At 44.1% G+C, this 16,744-nt stretch overlaps 1 protein-coding gene across 1 annotated transcript in view; it reads right to left on the bottom strand.

The window, feature by feature from the left end:
- The window catches only part of sh2d4a (SH2 domain containing 4A), a 56,073-nt gene that overhangs the window by 11,956 nt on the left and 27,373 nt on the right, over positions 1-16,744 (bottom strand). Inside the window, exon 6 of the mRNA XM_078209847.1 lies at positions 3,620-3,809. Coding sequence (XP_078065973.1) covers positions 3,620-3,809 — 190 coding nt within the window. The remainder of the gene's footprint in view (positions 1-3,619; positions 3,810-16,744) is intronic.

Raw genomic sequence — 16,744 nt, 5'->3', positions numbered from 1 at the left:
GGTTCACTCATGTCCTTTAGGGAAGGAAATCTGCCATTCTTACCTGGTCCGACCTACATGCGACTCCAGAACTACAGCAATGTGGTTGACTCTTGACTGCCCTTGGGCAACTAGGGATGGGCAACAAACGCTGGCCAGCCAGCGATGCCCATGTCCCGCAAATGAATAAGAGTTTAGACACCAACTTGGAAGCGCATCACCCTTCCCCCGCCCCAGAAACAAAAATTGGATACTCCAGCGTTGGATGTAGATGTATTGTATTCACATGGGGGTGGGGGACATGCACTGAAGAGCTCCAAATGAGTGTAGTCTGCCAGACAAAATGGAGCTGTGATATCGGCTGGGGAGTGGAGGGAGAAACCAAGGCAGTAAGAGAGTCTCAGACGTCCAATTCGATACATTGCGTTGTTCTTGGTAGGGGAGAATTTTATACAGCCAAGTTCATGAGCAAGGTTGCAACTTGTGCATGCCCTGTGACTAATTATCTTTACAGCATAGCAGCTGCATCTGGAAGCTTTTATTTTTAGAATTGGAAACATTAATTAAATTAGGAGGGAAATACTTATCAATAAAACACAAACATCCACACCAGTGAAAGTTCTGGCTTCAGAGCCTTGCCCACAAGACCTTGAGCTACAATACTGGGTGTAATTAATGGTTATGAATCAATAAGAAACTTTGCTCTAATTCTAAAACTCGGTCTTTATCTCACTGCAATCCCAAAGTTAAAAATCCCACAACTGTTCTTCTGAATCTGCCCAGTGAGCAGGACTGTGACAATCCTGCTCTGCCATTCCAGCATTTTAGTACGGCCGCTTGCTTTGTAGAGTCTTGCTGTTTATCTTACTGGTCCCTGACACACATCTGCACTGCGTGACGGAAATTGGTGATTATTCATCAGTCTGTCAAACGTGTCCAAACACGCACCGCATTCCTTTCCACCGAGCACATGGCTGGTTATCTTTTATCCACTGAGTAAACAGCCCCATGGCTGGAGTGCAAACGTCCGGGGGCTTGCCCGGAGTAGGGACTTGCCAGTCTGTCCCAAGTGCGAAAGCAGAGCTCAGGGGCTTTACGTGGGCACAAGACCTTCAAAAGCTGCCCAGAACAGATTAGACTCTGTTTGGAAATGCGGTAGTGACGTGCAACAGTAAACAGAGCTGAGGCACTTCTGGAGCTGGAATATGTGACCGGTATGACTGGGTATGTTTGCATGTACACACACAGGCAAGCCAAAGGCACTTTGCGGAGATTCTTCATTAACCAACTTGGGGGACACAAGTAGAGATCTGGGAGCTGGTCTCCCACTTCGCCCCTTGAGGAAAAAACAAAGGAAAAAGATAAGAGGTGATACAAGTTTTTTTTAAAGAAATTCATTCACGGGACATGGGCATCGCTGGCTGGCCAGCATTTATTGCCCATCTCTAGTTGCCTGAGGGCAGTTGAGAGTCAACCACATTGCTGTGGCTCTGGAGTCACACGTAGGCCGGACCAGGTAAGGATGGCAGATTTCCTTCCCTAAAGGACATTAGTGAACCAGATGGGTTTTTCCGACAATCGACAATGGTTTCATGGTCATCAGTAGATTCTTAATTCGAGTTTTTGTTTTATTGAATTCAAATTCCACCATCTGCCTTGGCGGGATTCAAATCCGAGTCCCCAGAACAGTAGCTAAATTTCTGGATTAATAGTTAGCGAGAATACTATTAGGCCATCACCTTGCCTAAATTGGTCCTTTGGAGACTAATTTTAATCTAATTTGCAGGGTAGAACCCGCACCCTTGCCCAAACTACTTTCTCATGCCAACCTAAAAACCCGTCGCCACAATTCTCTCTACACGCAGACTAAATTAGGCCTAATTATGTATAGCGTGAAGCGAGAGTATTCAGGCATAGCTCTTAAACTCTCATGGTGTTCAAATTATTGCTTGACTTTGCCCCATTGTCTAATTTCCTACAACTCCACAACCTCTGCACTCCTCCCATTCTGACTAACCGGGCATACCCAGTTTTAATCACTCCATCAGTGGAGGATGTGCCACTGGTTGCCTGGGCCCGAAGCGTTGGAATTCCATCTCCAAATCTTGCATCTTTCTTTCTTCTTTTAAGTCATTCCTTAAAACCTACTCTCCATGACCAAACGTTTGGTCATCTGTCCTAATGGGCAGAATCTTCCGACATCCAGATTGGAGACCGGGTACACGACTGAAGATGCCATCGTTTCCCAACTCTACTCCACTCCGATGGAGTTCCCCAAGGGTTGCTGTACTGCTTGTTTCCATGAAAGCTCGGCTCGGAAGGTCCCGGAAGGAACACAGCAGCATCGTGTCAGGGGAACTTCCCGAGTGCAGCGGCACTTTGACTGTCACTGTCATTGCTGGAAGATCCGGAGAGATGTCACAGAGTCATACAGTGCAGAGAAGGCCCTTCGACCCATCAAATCTGCACTGGTAATAACTACCATTAAAGGCACGTTAATCCCATTTTTCTGCACATGCCCCATATCCTTGAATGTTATGGTATTTCAAGTGCTCATCCAAATATTTTTTGAAGTTGCAAAGTTTCTGGTCTCCACCTTCCCAGGCAGTGAATTCCAGCTTCTCACCAACCTCAGTGAAAAATAATCTCCTAAATCCCCTTTGAATCTCCTGCCCCTTACCCTAAAACTATGCCCCCTCAACCAAGGGGAACAGCTGCTCTCTACTCAACCTATAATCTTATACACTTCAATCATATCCCCCTCAGCCTTCAGCCTGAATGTCTCCTTGCTTGCCTCATTGCCAAACTTAATTTGATAACAGTCCTGTAAAGAGGGTTGTGGCATGTTACTATGTTAAAGGCGCTATACAAATGCAATCTATCATTGACTTCAGTGATAGTTAACGCTGCCAAATGCAGCAGTTATTCTGCCAAGGGGAAGAGTTAGCCACTGAACCTGGAGCTACCCATACTGGGCCATAAAGTATCACTGTTGAGAATATTTTAAGAACACTAGCAGAAGAAAATGTTATTGATCAACAGACTTTTTATTTTCCTAAACCACCACAGGAATACGTTTGAATCAAGGTGAACCTACAGCTCGCTCACTCACCCTTCTCAAATAGGGCGATGGCCTAGTGGCATTATCGCTAGACACTCAGCTAACGTTCTGGAGACCTGGGTTCAAATCCTGCCACGGCAAATGCTGGATTCAAATTCAATTTTTAAAAATTTGGAATTAAGAATCTACTGGTTTCATGTCATTATTGTTGAAAAAACCCATCTGGTTCACTAATGTCCTTGAGGGAAGGAAATCTGCCGTCCTTACCCGGTCTGGCCTACATGTGACGCCAGAGCCACAGCAATGTGGTTGACTCCCAACTGAGGTCTGAAATGGCCTAGCAAGCCACTAAGTTGCAAGGAGGCAGCTCACCACCTCCCTCTCAAGGGCAACCAGGGATGGGTAATAAATGCTCGCCAGCCAGCAATGCCCATGTCCCACAAATGAAAAAAAAACCACAATGCTAGCAGTACTGAGAGATGTTCTGCCAACTCAGTTGTGAACAACATGGGTTTGAGCTGTGCACATCTAGAAAAGGATAATTGTTAATCAACATCACTATCACTTCTAACCTCTCACCTGCCCTCTTTCCGATTCATTGCATATTTACGCTGGGGGACAGGAGGCTTCACCGGAGAACCTTGGAAATTCTGTGTCATCGCAGACACTTTTCCCCTCTCGATCGCCTTTAGAGAATGGCGCTTATAGTCAGCCCGTGCCTGCTTAGCTATCGATCTTCGCCTTTCATCAGCTGCCTTGGATTTCCTTACTGCCAGAGAAGGACATTAAAAAGACTACATGATTAAGAAGGTTTGTGTAGCACTGTGAAGGTCAGTTACCGTAAGATTTCTCTCAGTCAGACATCACAAATAAAAAATATGTTCCACAACGGCCAAAAGAAAACTCTTTGGTATGCACAAATTCTTTAGATATCACGAAGAAAGATATAACCAAATCCAACCACGAGCAACTGGGAGAGACAATATTAAATCCCACAACAGCAACCAAGTTAAAGAAAAAGCTGGGTGTGTGATTTAACCCTCTCATCAGTCACTCATCACTTTTTAAACAGCAGACTTTTAATCCACACAGACTAGAGAAATCAGAAGAGCAAAGGTAGCCTAGGTGAAGAGTTCATAGAAATTTTTTTGACATAGTTTCTTAGAGTAGCACATTCTGGAGCCAACCAGGCCTGGTATTGTGCAACTCAATAGGTGGCACGGTGGTTAGCACTGCTGCCTCTCAGCTCCAGGGACTTGGGTTTGATTCCCGGCTTGGGTCACTGTCTGTGCGGAGTCTGCATGTTCTCGCCGTGTCTGCGTGGGTTTCCTCCAAGTGCTCCGGTTTCCTCCCACAGTCGGAGATGTGCTGGTTAGGTATGTTGGCTATGCTAAATTGCCCCTTAGTGTCTCGGGATGCATAGGTTAGAGGGATTAGTGGGGTAAATATGTAGTTACGGGGATAGGGCCCACATGGGATTGTTGTCGGTGCAGACTCGATGTGCAGAATGGCCTCCTTATGCACAGTATGATTTCTATATTCTCATTATGAAGGCACTTCTAGGTAGTAGCATGATGATTGAAATTTAGATTCCATTTGAGGGAGAGACGCATGGGTTGAAGACTAACATTTTAAACTTAAATAGGGCAATTATGATTTGATGTCATGTATTAGCATAGTGAAAAGTATTGTTTTTTTCACACTATACAGACAAAGCATACCGTAACGAGAGAGTGCAGAATGTAGTGTTACAGTCATAGCTAGGGTGTAGAGAAAGATCAACTTAATGCAACGTAGGTCCATTCAAAAGTCTGATGGCAGCAGGGAAGAAGCTGTTCTTGAGTCGGTTGGTACGTGACCTCAGACTTTTGTACCTTTTTCCCGACGGAAGAAGGTGGAAGAGAGAATGTCCGGGGTGCATGGGGTCCTTAATTATGCTGGCTGCTTTGCCGAGGCAGCAGGAAGTGTAGACAGAGTCAATGGATGGGGGACTGGTTTGCATGATAGATTGGGCTATATTCACAACCTCTTGTAGTTTCTTGCGGTCTTGGGCAGAGCAGGAGCCATACCAAGCTGTGATACAACCAGAAAGAATGCTTTCTATGGTGCATCTATAAAAGTTGGAAAGAGTCATAGCTGACATGCCAAATTTCCTTAGTCTTCTGAGAAAGTAGAGGCATTGATGGGCTTTCTTAATTATACTGTTGGCATGGGGGGGTCCAGGACAGATTGATGATGATCTGGACACCCAAAAACTTGAAGCTCTCGACCCTTTCTACTTTGTCCCTGTTGATGTAGACAGGGGCATGTTCTCCTCTACGTTTCCTGAAGTCGATGACTATCTCCTTCGTTTTGTTGACATTGAGGGAGAGATTATTTTTGCCGCACCAGTTCCTCTATCTCATTCCTGTACTCCGTCTTGTCATTGTTTGAGATCCAACCCACTATGAAAGCATGAAAGCACAGCTAGCTATAGTGAATTAGGTTATGGGATCGATCAATAGTGATGCAGTGGCAGACATTTAAAAGAGATATTTTAGAATACACAGAACAGATACATTCCAATGAGAAAAAAAAACTCCAAGGGGAGGTCCAGTAGCCGAGGTGAACTAAATAAGTTTGATACTAAAAAAAAGCACATCTTTGCAGAAGGATGGGTGGTCAGTCAGAGGATCGGATAGAATACAAAAAAAAAGCAAAGTATGACTAAAAGATTAGCAAGTAGGGAGTACGAGAAAAAGCTATCCAGAAATATAAAAGACTAAACAAAATGAGCATTTTCCCACATTATGCTCCATATTCCAGACATTCGCATACTCAGTCTGTCTATATCCCTTTAGAAACATAGGAACCCTACAGTGCAGGAGGCCATTCAGCCCATCAGGCCTGCACCGACAAGAATCCCATCCCAGCCTGATCCCCGTAACCCTACGTATTTACCCTGTTAATCCCCCTGACACTAAGGGGCAACTTATCATGACCAATCCACCTAACCCACACATCTTTGGAGTGTGGGATGAAACTGGAGCACCCGGAGGAAACCCACGCAGACACAGGGAGAATGTGCAAACTCCATACAGACAGTGACCCAAGCCGGGAATCGAACCTGGATCCCTGGCGCTATGAGGCAGCAGTACTAACCACTGAGCCACCGTTGCAGCTTTATGTCCTCTTCACAATTTACTTTCCTACATTGACAAATTTAGCATATGTACCTTCTGTTGCTATGAAGTATCTGGGGAATTAATAATGGAAAAGGAGATGATAGATTAATTGAACAGGTATTTTCCATCAGTCTTCATTATAGAGGATACCAGTAACATCCCAGAAAAAGCTCTTAAATCAAGAAATGGAAGGGAGGGAGGAACTCAGGAAAATTACAAACATCAGGGAAATGGTACTGAGCTAATTGTTGGACTGACAAGTCCCTGAGTCCAGATGGACTTCATCCTAGGGCCTTGGAGGAAATGTCTAGAGAGATAGTTGACACATTGGTTTTTATTTTCCAAAATCTACTCGATTCTGGGATGGTTCCATTAGATTGGAAAATAGTTAATCTAACTCCTTTATTCAAAAGGGGAAGGTGACACAAAGCAGCAAAACTACAGGTCAGTTAGCTTAATATTTGTTATAGGGAAAATTTTAGAAGCCATTAAAGAGTTTTTGGCAGGGCACTTAGAAAATTCAGGATAGCCAGGCATTGTCGACATGGTTTTGTGAAACAGAAATTAAGTCTAACTAATTTATTGGAGTTCTTTGAAGTAATAACATGCTGCTGTGGATAAAGGGGGACCAGTGGATGTGCTGTACTTTGATGTGGCACCTTATTAAATGCCTTCTAGAAATCTAAGGTTAATGCAGAAAATAAAAGCCTATGGTGTTGAGTGTAACCTACTGGCAGGGATAGAAAACCGGCTAGTCAACAGGAAACTGTAGGCACAAACAGGACATTTTCTAGTTGGTTGGAATGAATGGTGTGTAATAGAGATCAGCACTGGGACCTCAACCTTTTACAATTTAAACTATTTGGATCAAGGGACAGAAGGCGCATATGCTAACTTTGTCGATGATACAAGGATAGGTCGAAAAGTAAATTGTGAAGAGGATATGAGGTTACAAAGGGATATAGATAGATTGAGCATGGAGTATGATGTGGGAAAATGTGAAATTATTCATTAAGGCAGGAAGAATAAAGAGGTAGCATACTATCTAAATGGTGAGAGATTGCAGAGCTCGGAGATGCAGAGGGATCTGGGTGTCCCAGTACGTGAAAGGTTAGTGCGCAGGTACAACAAGTAATTAGGACAGCGAACAGAACAATATCATTTATTGTGAGGGGAACTGAATACAAAAGTAGGGAGGTTATGCTTCAGTTATACGGAGCACTGGTGAGACCACTATGTATAATATTGGTTTCCTTATTTAAGGATTGATGTAAATCCATTGGAAGCATTTAAATAAGGTTTACCAGACTAATACCTGGAATGAGTGGGTAATCTTATGAGGAAAGGTTTGACAGGCGAGGCTTGTATCCACTGGAGTTAAGAGAAGGTTAGACTGAAACATACAAGATCGCAAGGGGTTCTGACAGGGTAGATGTGGAGAGCATCTTTAACATTGTGGAAGAATTTAGGACTAGGGAGAGGGTCACTTTAAAAATAAGGGGTCACTCATTTCAGGCAAAGATGAGGGTTTTTTTTCCCCTTCAGAGGGTGGAGAGCCTTTGGAATTCTCTTCCTCAAAAGGCAGTGGAAGCAAAGCCTTTGAAAATTTCTACGGCAGTGTTAAATACATTCTTGATAAGCAAAGGTATGCAAGTTCATCGGGCTAGGTGGGAATTGGGGAGTTAAGCAAAAGAGCAACAAGTTAATCGGGTGTAGGTGGGAACGTGGAGTTGAGGTCACAATCAGATTAGCGGTGATCTTATTGAATGGAGGGACAGGCTCGAAGGGCCGAGTGGACTACTCCTGCATTCGTAGAAACTGGAGAGATCCCATGCCCACCCTCCTACACCAAAAAAAAAGGAAAACAGATGCTGCAGTGAGTTCACACAAGTCTTGCCCCCTCAACAATTTAGGTTCAATTTAGATCAAGAATGGACAATTTTAGTTTTGGCTATTTGTAAAAGGTCATTTGGGGAGTCTACAAGTGTTCATTCATCGACTGAACAGCCCTGCAGTGTTGGTGAATACAGTTGGTACACTCAACCTCACAATGGTCTATTCTTTTGACGTTTGAAAGGAAGCTTCTACAAAACTTTTAATCAATGTCCTCAAAATGCTTTGGGAACGGGTGAAGTTGATAAAAGGAGTCAATTTGTACACGAGGACCCACAACCAATAATAAGGTAGTGAACAGAAGATAAATATTGGTCAGTGGAAGGCCCCGTGCTTCTCTGAATTGCGCTACGAGACCTTTTCTATCCACTCAAGATCTCAAGACATAATGGCCGGCATTTTACTGGCATGCCCACCCAAGGCATGCAAGATCGTGCCCGAGGCCAATGGAGAATGTCGTTCTGCAAGCCTTTGGAGCAGGCGTGCCTGTAAAATCAGGGCCAATGCCTCATATGAAGGACAACACCTCTGACTGCGCAGTCCTTCACCATTACTGCAACGAACGCCTTCGGAATGAGGTGTTGAGCACAGGACAGACTGCTCCCAAGGCAACTACTGATCAAACCAGCCCGGGCACCCCAGCCGGTTTTTATATCGATTTTAAAAATGATATGAATGTGCATCATGCATTCACCTCGTGTTCTGGTTCTCTGAGCTGCAAGGCCCTTCTGCAATTACTCACGGGCCACAGTTGACAAAAAGAGCAATTGTGCGGTGATATTCAGGGCTGGTCTACTGATCAGTAACCATGGTAACGCCACAAGTTGGTAACAGAGCAAGCGTCACATCACTTCAAAGTTTTGCTTCTACTGATTTGGTTAGCTTCCCACAATTCAGAATGCAGCAAGGACATTTTTACATTCTGGTCCGAATCCGCATGAAAATCTTTTAAATGGCACGTCCACTTTGCTTCAATGTATTTAAAAGATCAGCTACAGATGTTTGGGGTAGTCTCTCATTTTTTCAACTAGCAGATCCCAGGTTTTGGTGTCTGCCAGACTCCAAGCTCTTTGCATAACTTTTGTGTTTGCCTGCACCAACATGTTTGACGAGCTTTAGTAAAATTAACCTTTTAAACCAAGAAATCTCTCTGTTCATCATAGAATCATAAAATCATAGAATCCCTACAGTGCAGAAGGCGACCATTTGGCCCATTGAGTCTGCACCAACCACAATCCCACCCAGTCCCTGTTCCCGTAACCCCACTTATTTACCCTGGTAATCTCCTGACACCAAGGTCAATTTAGCACGGCCAGTGAACCTAACCAGCACATCTTTCAGACTGTGGAAGGAAACCGGAGCACCCGGAGGAAACCCATGCAGACATGGGGAGAATGTGCAAATTCCGCACAGACAGTGACCCGAGGCCAGAATTGGACCCGGGTCCCTGGTGCTGTGAGGCAGTAGTGCTAACCACTGTGTCACTGTCCCTGCCCTAAAACTGGGCAAGGTAGGGAAAGGCCACTCTTTTTGGAGGCTGTATTTTCCCACATTATAGCAACCCCATTTGTTTAAAAAAAAAGCTGATTGGTTGTAAGGAGACATCCTGAGGGTGAAATGTCCTTTCCAAATAAATAAAAACAACAGTTTGCTGTCCCTGTCTTAACTTGCAGTGAATTCTGCTCCATCGCCCCTCTGCTTGCTGACCTACATTGGTCCACAGGCCAGCAAAATGTTTGATACAAATCAAACCTTCACCCTTCAAAATCAGCGTAATTACTGTTCAGCATTTATGACCAGGGTTGGAGACTGTGGCACATTTCATGCACTTAAAATCACACGAATGTGTCAAACACATTGTCGGCATTGCCGGGAAGGCCCACCGTGAGAATATGGGGTGTGGATCGACTTGCTGCTCATGAGCACATTTGGTGAGAACGTAAGGGTCGGACTTTAATTTGAACAATGCCAAATTGATGCACGTTTCAGTGAAAATTCCCATCCTCGTTCTCAAATCACGTCTCTGGCCTCCTCCTTCCCAATCAGGAATCAATGCCCGCCCACAACTCTCTGAGATAACTGTGCTCCACTCCAGGCCTTCTTTGCATTTCCAATTTTAATTGCTCCATCATTGGTTGCTATGCTTTCAGAAGCCCAGGCCCCATGATCTGGAATTCCCTCCCAAAACCTCATTTCCCTCCTTTAAGCAAACGGTCATTGCCAGCATCAAACCCTTCCTTCCCCCCCATGGTGGCATGGTGCCAACCTGTGCCATGGGGCAATGCCAGGGTACTGTCTAGCCATGACCCACTCCCTTGGGATTCCCACGACTGGTTCAAATCTGGATGTATGTGTTGTAAATCCTGCTGACGTGACGTCACACCGTCGGGGTTTGTAAACACGGAGAGAGGAGCCGGATGTACTAAAATTTATCATCATGAGGTCCTCACCCTTTGTAGGCGTGAAGCTCGCTAGGTCAGGGGTGAGGGACAGGGGAAATTGCAGAAAATGATCACGCCAGAGAGAATCATTTTTCCTAATATCACATACTCACTTCCACCACCTTCCGTTGGGAAAAAGATACAAAAAAGTCTGAGGTCACGTGCCAACTGACTCAAGAACAGCTTCTTCTCAGAAGACTTCTAAATGGGCCTACCTCGCACTGAGTTGATCTTTCTCTACACCCTAGCTATGACTGTAACACTACATTCTGCACACTCTCCTTTCCTTCTCTATGAACGGTATGCTTTGTCTGTATAGCGCACAAGATACAATACTTTTCAATGGAAACTAATACATGTGACAACAATAAAGCAAATAATTCTCTCCAGTTTTTCAGCACATGTGGCCATTCTCTCTGGCTTATTTGGTAGCATGACCTTTTGGAGCGTTGCCCTTTCATCAGGCACCCTCCCAGACTCACCTGATGAAGGGGCAACGCTTGTGCTACCAAATAAACCTGTTGGACTTTAACCTGGTGTTGTGAGACTACCTATTGTGCCCACCCCAGTCCAACGCCGGCATCTCCACATCATGGCTATTCTGACAGTGAACACGGACTCAACATCACCTTCATTGTGTTTTGTAATGCTGCCATTAAACATCTTGGGATTTTTAATTATATTTGAATACTGCCTTTAAAAGTGATTGTGCCTTATAAAACAAACTCCAAATTAATTGATAGAGTAGATTAGAATGCTGCCTTGTACAGGAAAGAAGTTAATTATTGGTATTGCTCTCGTGAGACTAGGTTCAAAAGCTGCCAGCTCCTACAGTTGAAACTAAGAATAAATCTATTGGCCATTTCTTGCTTTGCCTCTGGTAAAAAGTGATCCTGGTGATTAGTTGAGGTAGCAGCCAGTATGTATTTTTCTGTTCAATGCGCTGATAAAGTTCCTTTGCTAGAAGTTGACTGGGTACAAGTACCTGACACCCTCCAATCCTCACTACAAGAGGTTAAGAACCATAGAAAATTACAGCTCAGAAACAGGCCTTTTGGCCCTTCTTGTCTGTGCCGAACCATTTTTTGCCTAGTCCCACTGACCTGCACTTGGACCATATCCCTCCACACCCCTCTCATCCATGAACCCGTCCAAGTTTTTCTTAAATGTTAAAAGCATTTACCACTTTATCCGGCAGCTCATTCCACACTCCCACCACTCTCTGCGTGAAGAAGCCCCCCCTAATATTCCCTTTAAACTTTTCTCCTTTCACCCTTAACCCATGCCCTCTGGTTTTTTTTCTCCCCTAGCTTCAGCGGAAAAAGCCTGCTTGCATTCACTCTATCTATACCCATCAAAATCTTATACACCTCTCTCAAATCTCCCCTCATTCTTCTACGCTCCAGGGAATAAAGTCCCAACCTATTCAATCTCTCTCTGTAACTCAGCTTCTCAAGTCCCGGCAACATCCTTGTGAACTTTCTCTGCACTCTTTCAACCTTATTTACATCCTTCCTGTAACTAGGTGACCAAAACTGTACACAATACTCCAAATTCGGCCTCACCAATGCCTTATATAGCCTTACCATAACGCTCCAACTTTTATACTCGATACTCCGATTTATAAATGCCAATGTACCAAAGGCACTCTTTACGACCCTATCCACCTGTGACGTCACTTTTAGGGAATTCTGTACCTGTATTCCCAGATCCCTCTATTCAACTGCACTCTTCAGAGTCCTACCAGTTACCCTGTACGTTCTACTTTGGTTTGTCCTTCCAATGTGCAATATCTCACTTGTCTGCGTTAAATTCCATTTGCCATTTTTCAGCCCATTTTCCTAGTTGGTCCAAATCCCTCTGCAAGCTTTGAAAACCTTCCTCACTGTCCACTACACCTCCAATCTTCGTATCATCAGCAAACTTGCTGATCCAATTTACCACATTATCATCCAGATCATTGATATAGATGACAAACAACAATAGACCCAACACCGATCCCTGCGGCACACCACTAGTCACAGGCCTCCACTCAGAGAAGCAATCCTCCACAATCACTCTCTGGCTTCTTCCATTGAGCCAGTGTCTAATCCAATTTACTACCTCCCCATGTATACCTAGCGACTGAACCTTCCTAACTAACCTCCCATGAGGGACCTTGTCAAAGGCCTTGCTGAAATCCAAGTAGACAACATCCACCGCCTTCCCTTCATCCACTTTCCTGGTAACCTCCTCGAAAAACTCTAATAGATTGGTCAAACATGACCTACCACGCACAAAGCCATGTTGACTCTCCCCAATAAGTCCCTGTCTATCCAAATATTTGTAGATCCTATCCCTTATCACACCTTCCAATAACTTGCCCACCACCGATGTCAAACTTACTGGCCTATAATTTCCCGGATTTCTGTTGGAACCTTTTTTAAACAACGGAGCAACATGAGCCACCCTCCAATCACCCGGCACCTCCCCCATGAATACTGACATTTTAAATATGTCTGCCAGGGCTCCTGCAAGTTCAACACTAGCTTCCCTCAAGGTCCGCGGGATTTATCCACTCTGATTTGCCTCAAGACAGCGAGCACCTCCTCCCCTTTAATCTGTAAAGGTTCCATGACCTCCCTACCCGTTTGCCCTATTTCCGTAGACTCCATGCCCGTTTCCTCAGTAAATACGGATGCAAAAAAACCATTTAGTATCTCCCCCATCTCTTTTGGTTCCATACACAGTCTACCACTCTGGTCTTAAGAGGACCAATTTTGTCCCTCACTATCATTTTGTTCCCCTAACACACCTATAGAAGCTCTTTGGATTTTCCTTCACTCTGTCTGCCAAAGCAACCTCATGTCTTCGTTTAGCCCTCCTGATTTCCCTGTTAAGTAGCTTCTTGCGCTTTTTATACTCCTCCAGCATCTGATCTGTTCCTTGCTGCCTGTACATTTCATACAACTCTCTCTTCCTCTTAATCAGTGTTACAATCTCCCTCAAGAACCAAGGTTCCTTATTCCTATTTACTTTGCCTTTAATCCTGACAGGAACATACAAACTCTGCACTCTCAAAATTTCTCCTTTGAAGGCCTCCCACTTTCCATTTACATCCTTACCAGAGAACAGCCTGTGCCAATCCGCACTTCCCAGATCCCTTCTCATTTCATCAAATTTGGCCTTTTTCCAGTTCAGAACTTCAGCCCGAGGACCAGATCTACCCTTATCCATGATCAGGTTGAACCTAATGGCATTATGATCACTGGATCCAAAGTGTTCCCTCACACTCACATCCATCACCTGCCCTAACTCATTTCCCAATAGGAGATCCAATATCGCATCCTCTCTCGTTGGCACCTCTATATACTGATATAGAAAATTCTTCTGAACACATTTTACAAACTCTACCCCGTCTGAACCTTTAACAGTATGCGAGTCCCAATCTATATGTGGAAAATTAAAATCCCCTACTATCACAACTTTGTGTTTCTTGCAGTTGTCAGCTATCTCTCCACTGATTAAGTCTTTGAAGTTGAGGCTACTTTGAAACTAGCCAGTGTCAAGTGAAAGAAGGAGAAGCCATCGATGGACAGAGTGACTCCAAGGCTTCCTATCCAACACTACATGTGCTGGCCTTGGAAAGGGTCCAGAGAAGGTTCACAAGAATCATCCCTGGAATGAAGAGCTTGTCGTATGAGGAACGGTTGAGGACTCTGGGTCTGTACTCATTGGAGTTTAGAAGGATGAGGGGGGACCTTATTGAAACTTACAGGATACAGTGAGGCTTGCATAGAGTGGACGTGGAGAGGATGTTTCCACTAGTAAGAAAAACTAGAACTAGAGGGCACAACCTCAGGCTAAAGGGACAATCCTTTAAAACAGAGATGAGGAGGGATTTCTTCAGCCAGAGAGTGGTGAATCTGTGGAACTTTTTGCCGCAGAAGGCTGTGGAGGCCAGATCATCGAGTGTCTTTAAGGCAGAGATAGATAGGTTCTTGATTAATAAGGGGATCGGGGTTATGGGGAAAAGGCTGGAGAATGGGGATGAGAAAAATATCAGCCATGACTGAATGGCAGAGCAGACTCGATGGGCCGAGTGGTCTAATTCTGATGGTCTTATTACATACTATTGAGCACACTCAATAGGTTTCTTTACATCAGTAGTGTGATACAAATCTAACATTGGCCCTTCAATTAGTGTTCAACATTCAAGACCAGTGTAATAAGTCTTCAGAGGCAGAAGTCCCTTCACCAAAATCCCTTTATTTACAAACTCTAACAGCAGTACATAGAATGCTATCAGTCAGCAGGCTACTTCTGGGGGATTCAGAGGAACTGACAGTCCCAGTTGGGTTCAAGGCAAAGACTCCCTGATTGGCCCATCAATTGGATCCTTAAATCAGGGAGCTCATTCTTTAATAGGCCAACCTCAATGGCCTGATTGAAGTTATTCTAACCAGTGTTGGAGACTTTGGAACATTTCATGCACTTAAATCACATGAATGTGTCTAACACATCAGTCATTGCTGGGAAGGCCCACTGTGAGAGTGGGGGTTTGGGGCCACTTGTTACCCATGAGCGTATTTGGGGAGAATGCAAGAGTTGGACTTCAATGAGCAACACTAAATCAACACATCTGTCAGTGAACAAGGAAAACAAAACTCAGAACATATACTGACAGCGATATTACAACACAAACAGAACTAAAAATAAACTTAGGCTAAGTGTTAGCTGCCAAATAAACAGTATCTTCACAGATCAACAGATGAATCAGAAGACAGCAAAACTTTGGCTCTACTTAACTCTGACCCAGGAGATCAAAATTTTGTTTCTACCTCGCATGCATTAGTCATAACCGTCGGGGAAGCAAACTGCTGTAAACCTAGGTCTACATTCAGCAGGATTACATTGATAGAAAATCAGCTATTTTTTGGTCATTCATTGCTCAACAATCCCCACTTCAAAATCCTTCCAGAGGGCAGGTTTTGGACCCTGAACTTTTCAACTGAAGTTCAGCAGCACAAGTGAATATAATTCTGGAATCTGTTCGTGGGCAAATCCCAAAGCTTCCAGCACTGCTGTAAGGAGGCAAAATCTTCAGTGGAAGGCAAAGTTTAGTGTGCATATTGTTATCAGTGGACCACCATGTCCATCGTACATGGAGGACAAACACAAAATATTGACAAGGTAATGCAAGAATCCTCAACCACCCACATGAACCAGTGATGACATTAACTGTGGAACACAAGGGAAATACCACCACCCCTGTTTCCAATTGGAGATCAGGTAGAAGCTAGATGATCTTTAGGACTAAAAACAGATGTAGATAGACTGCCCCTGGAAGGTTTTATTCCACTTACTCCTTTTCTAAACAAGCCCAGTCTAGCCAGCGAACCTCTGGGTCTCTTCTCTACACTGCAAACCTAAAAGTTCCTTTACAATAGAATACTGCATCCATTTCCTTCAATAATTAAGCTTGTTATAAGTCCACCCTGTTCACACTGTTATATATTTAAGTGGTTGCATGTTTGCTTTAAGATCCGATCACATGATTTGACAGTGATGTCATTAGGGAGTTGTTTAGTTTCATTTTCTACTCAATATAGGCAAATGCTGCGAGAATAAATGTGTTGTTATTTTGAATGTGTGTGCAAACCGCATCTTTTTCTTTTTGTGCAAAACCCACAACCCCTAACATAGTCAGGACATTACACACACGCACTCAGAATTCCCTTTATTGCTGCAATGTGACTCTTGTCTCCTAATTGGATGACAGATCAGTGGGTCATTGGTTTGGGCTCAACCAACAGGAGGGCTATGTATCAAAATAGCAGACTGATGGAGGCTTAAGGTTTTCCCTCAGGAGAGGAGGCCTCCGCACTCAATACAGCAGCTATAAATGGGAGCTGGCAGATATCAACGAGAGTCAAGACCCCAAATTCAGAGCCAATTTGAACCTCAAGACAAATCTCCTAAGTGGATTATTTTCAAATCAACAAGTTTACATGAAGACCCTCCAATCCCCCAGCAAGCAGACAGGCACACACGAGCAAGAATCTTAATTGCTGACATTCAGTGACTAAGGGGAGAATCTTTGCCTGCTGCTCTCAAACTGTGCACTGTGATTTCATGCACATTATGTATCAAAGGAGTTCTCCCTTCAAAGTTTTAAGCTTAAAAGTGTTTTTTAAAGTTCATTTATTCATGTCACAAGTAGGCTT

This window comes from Mustelus asterias, chromosome 1 (assembly GCF_964213995.1).
Source record: "Mustelus asterias chromosome 1, sMusAst1.hap1.1, whole genome shotgun sequence".
NCBI lineage: Eukaryota > Metazoa > Chordata > Chondrichthyes > Carcharhiniformes > Triakidae > Mustelus > Mustelus asterias.
Note: the sequence above shows the minus strand (reverse complement) of the source record. Positions and strands in the feature narration are given on the sequence as shown.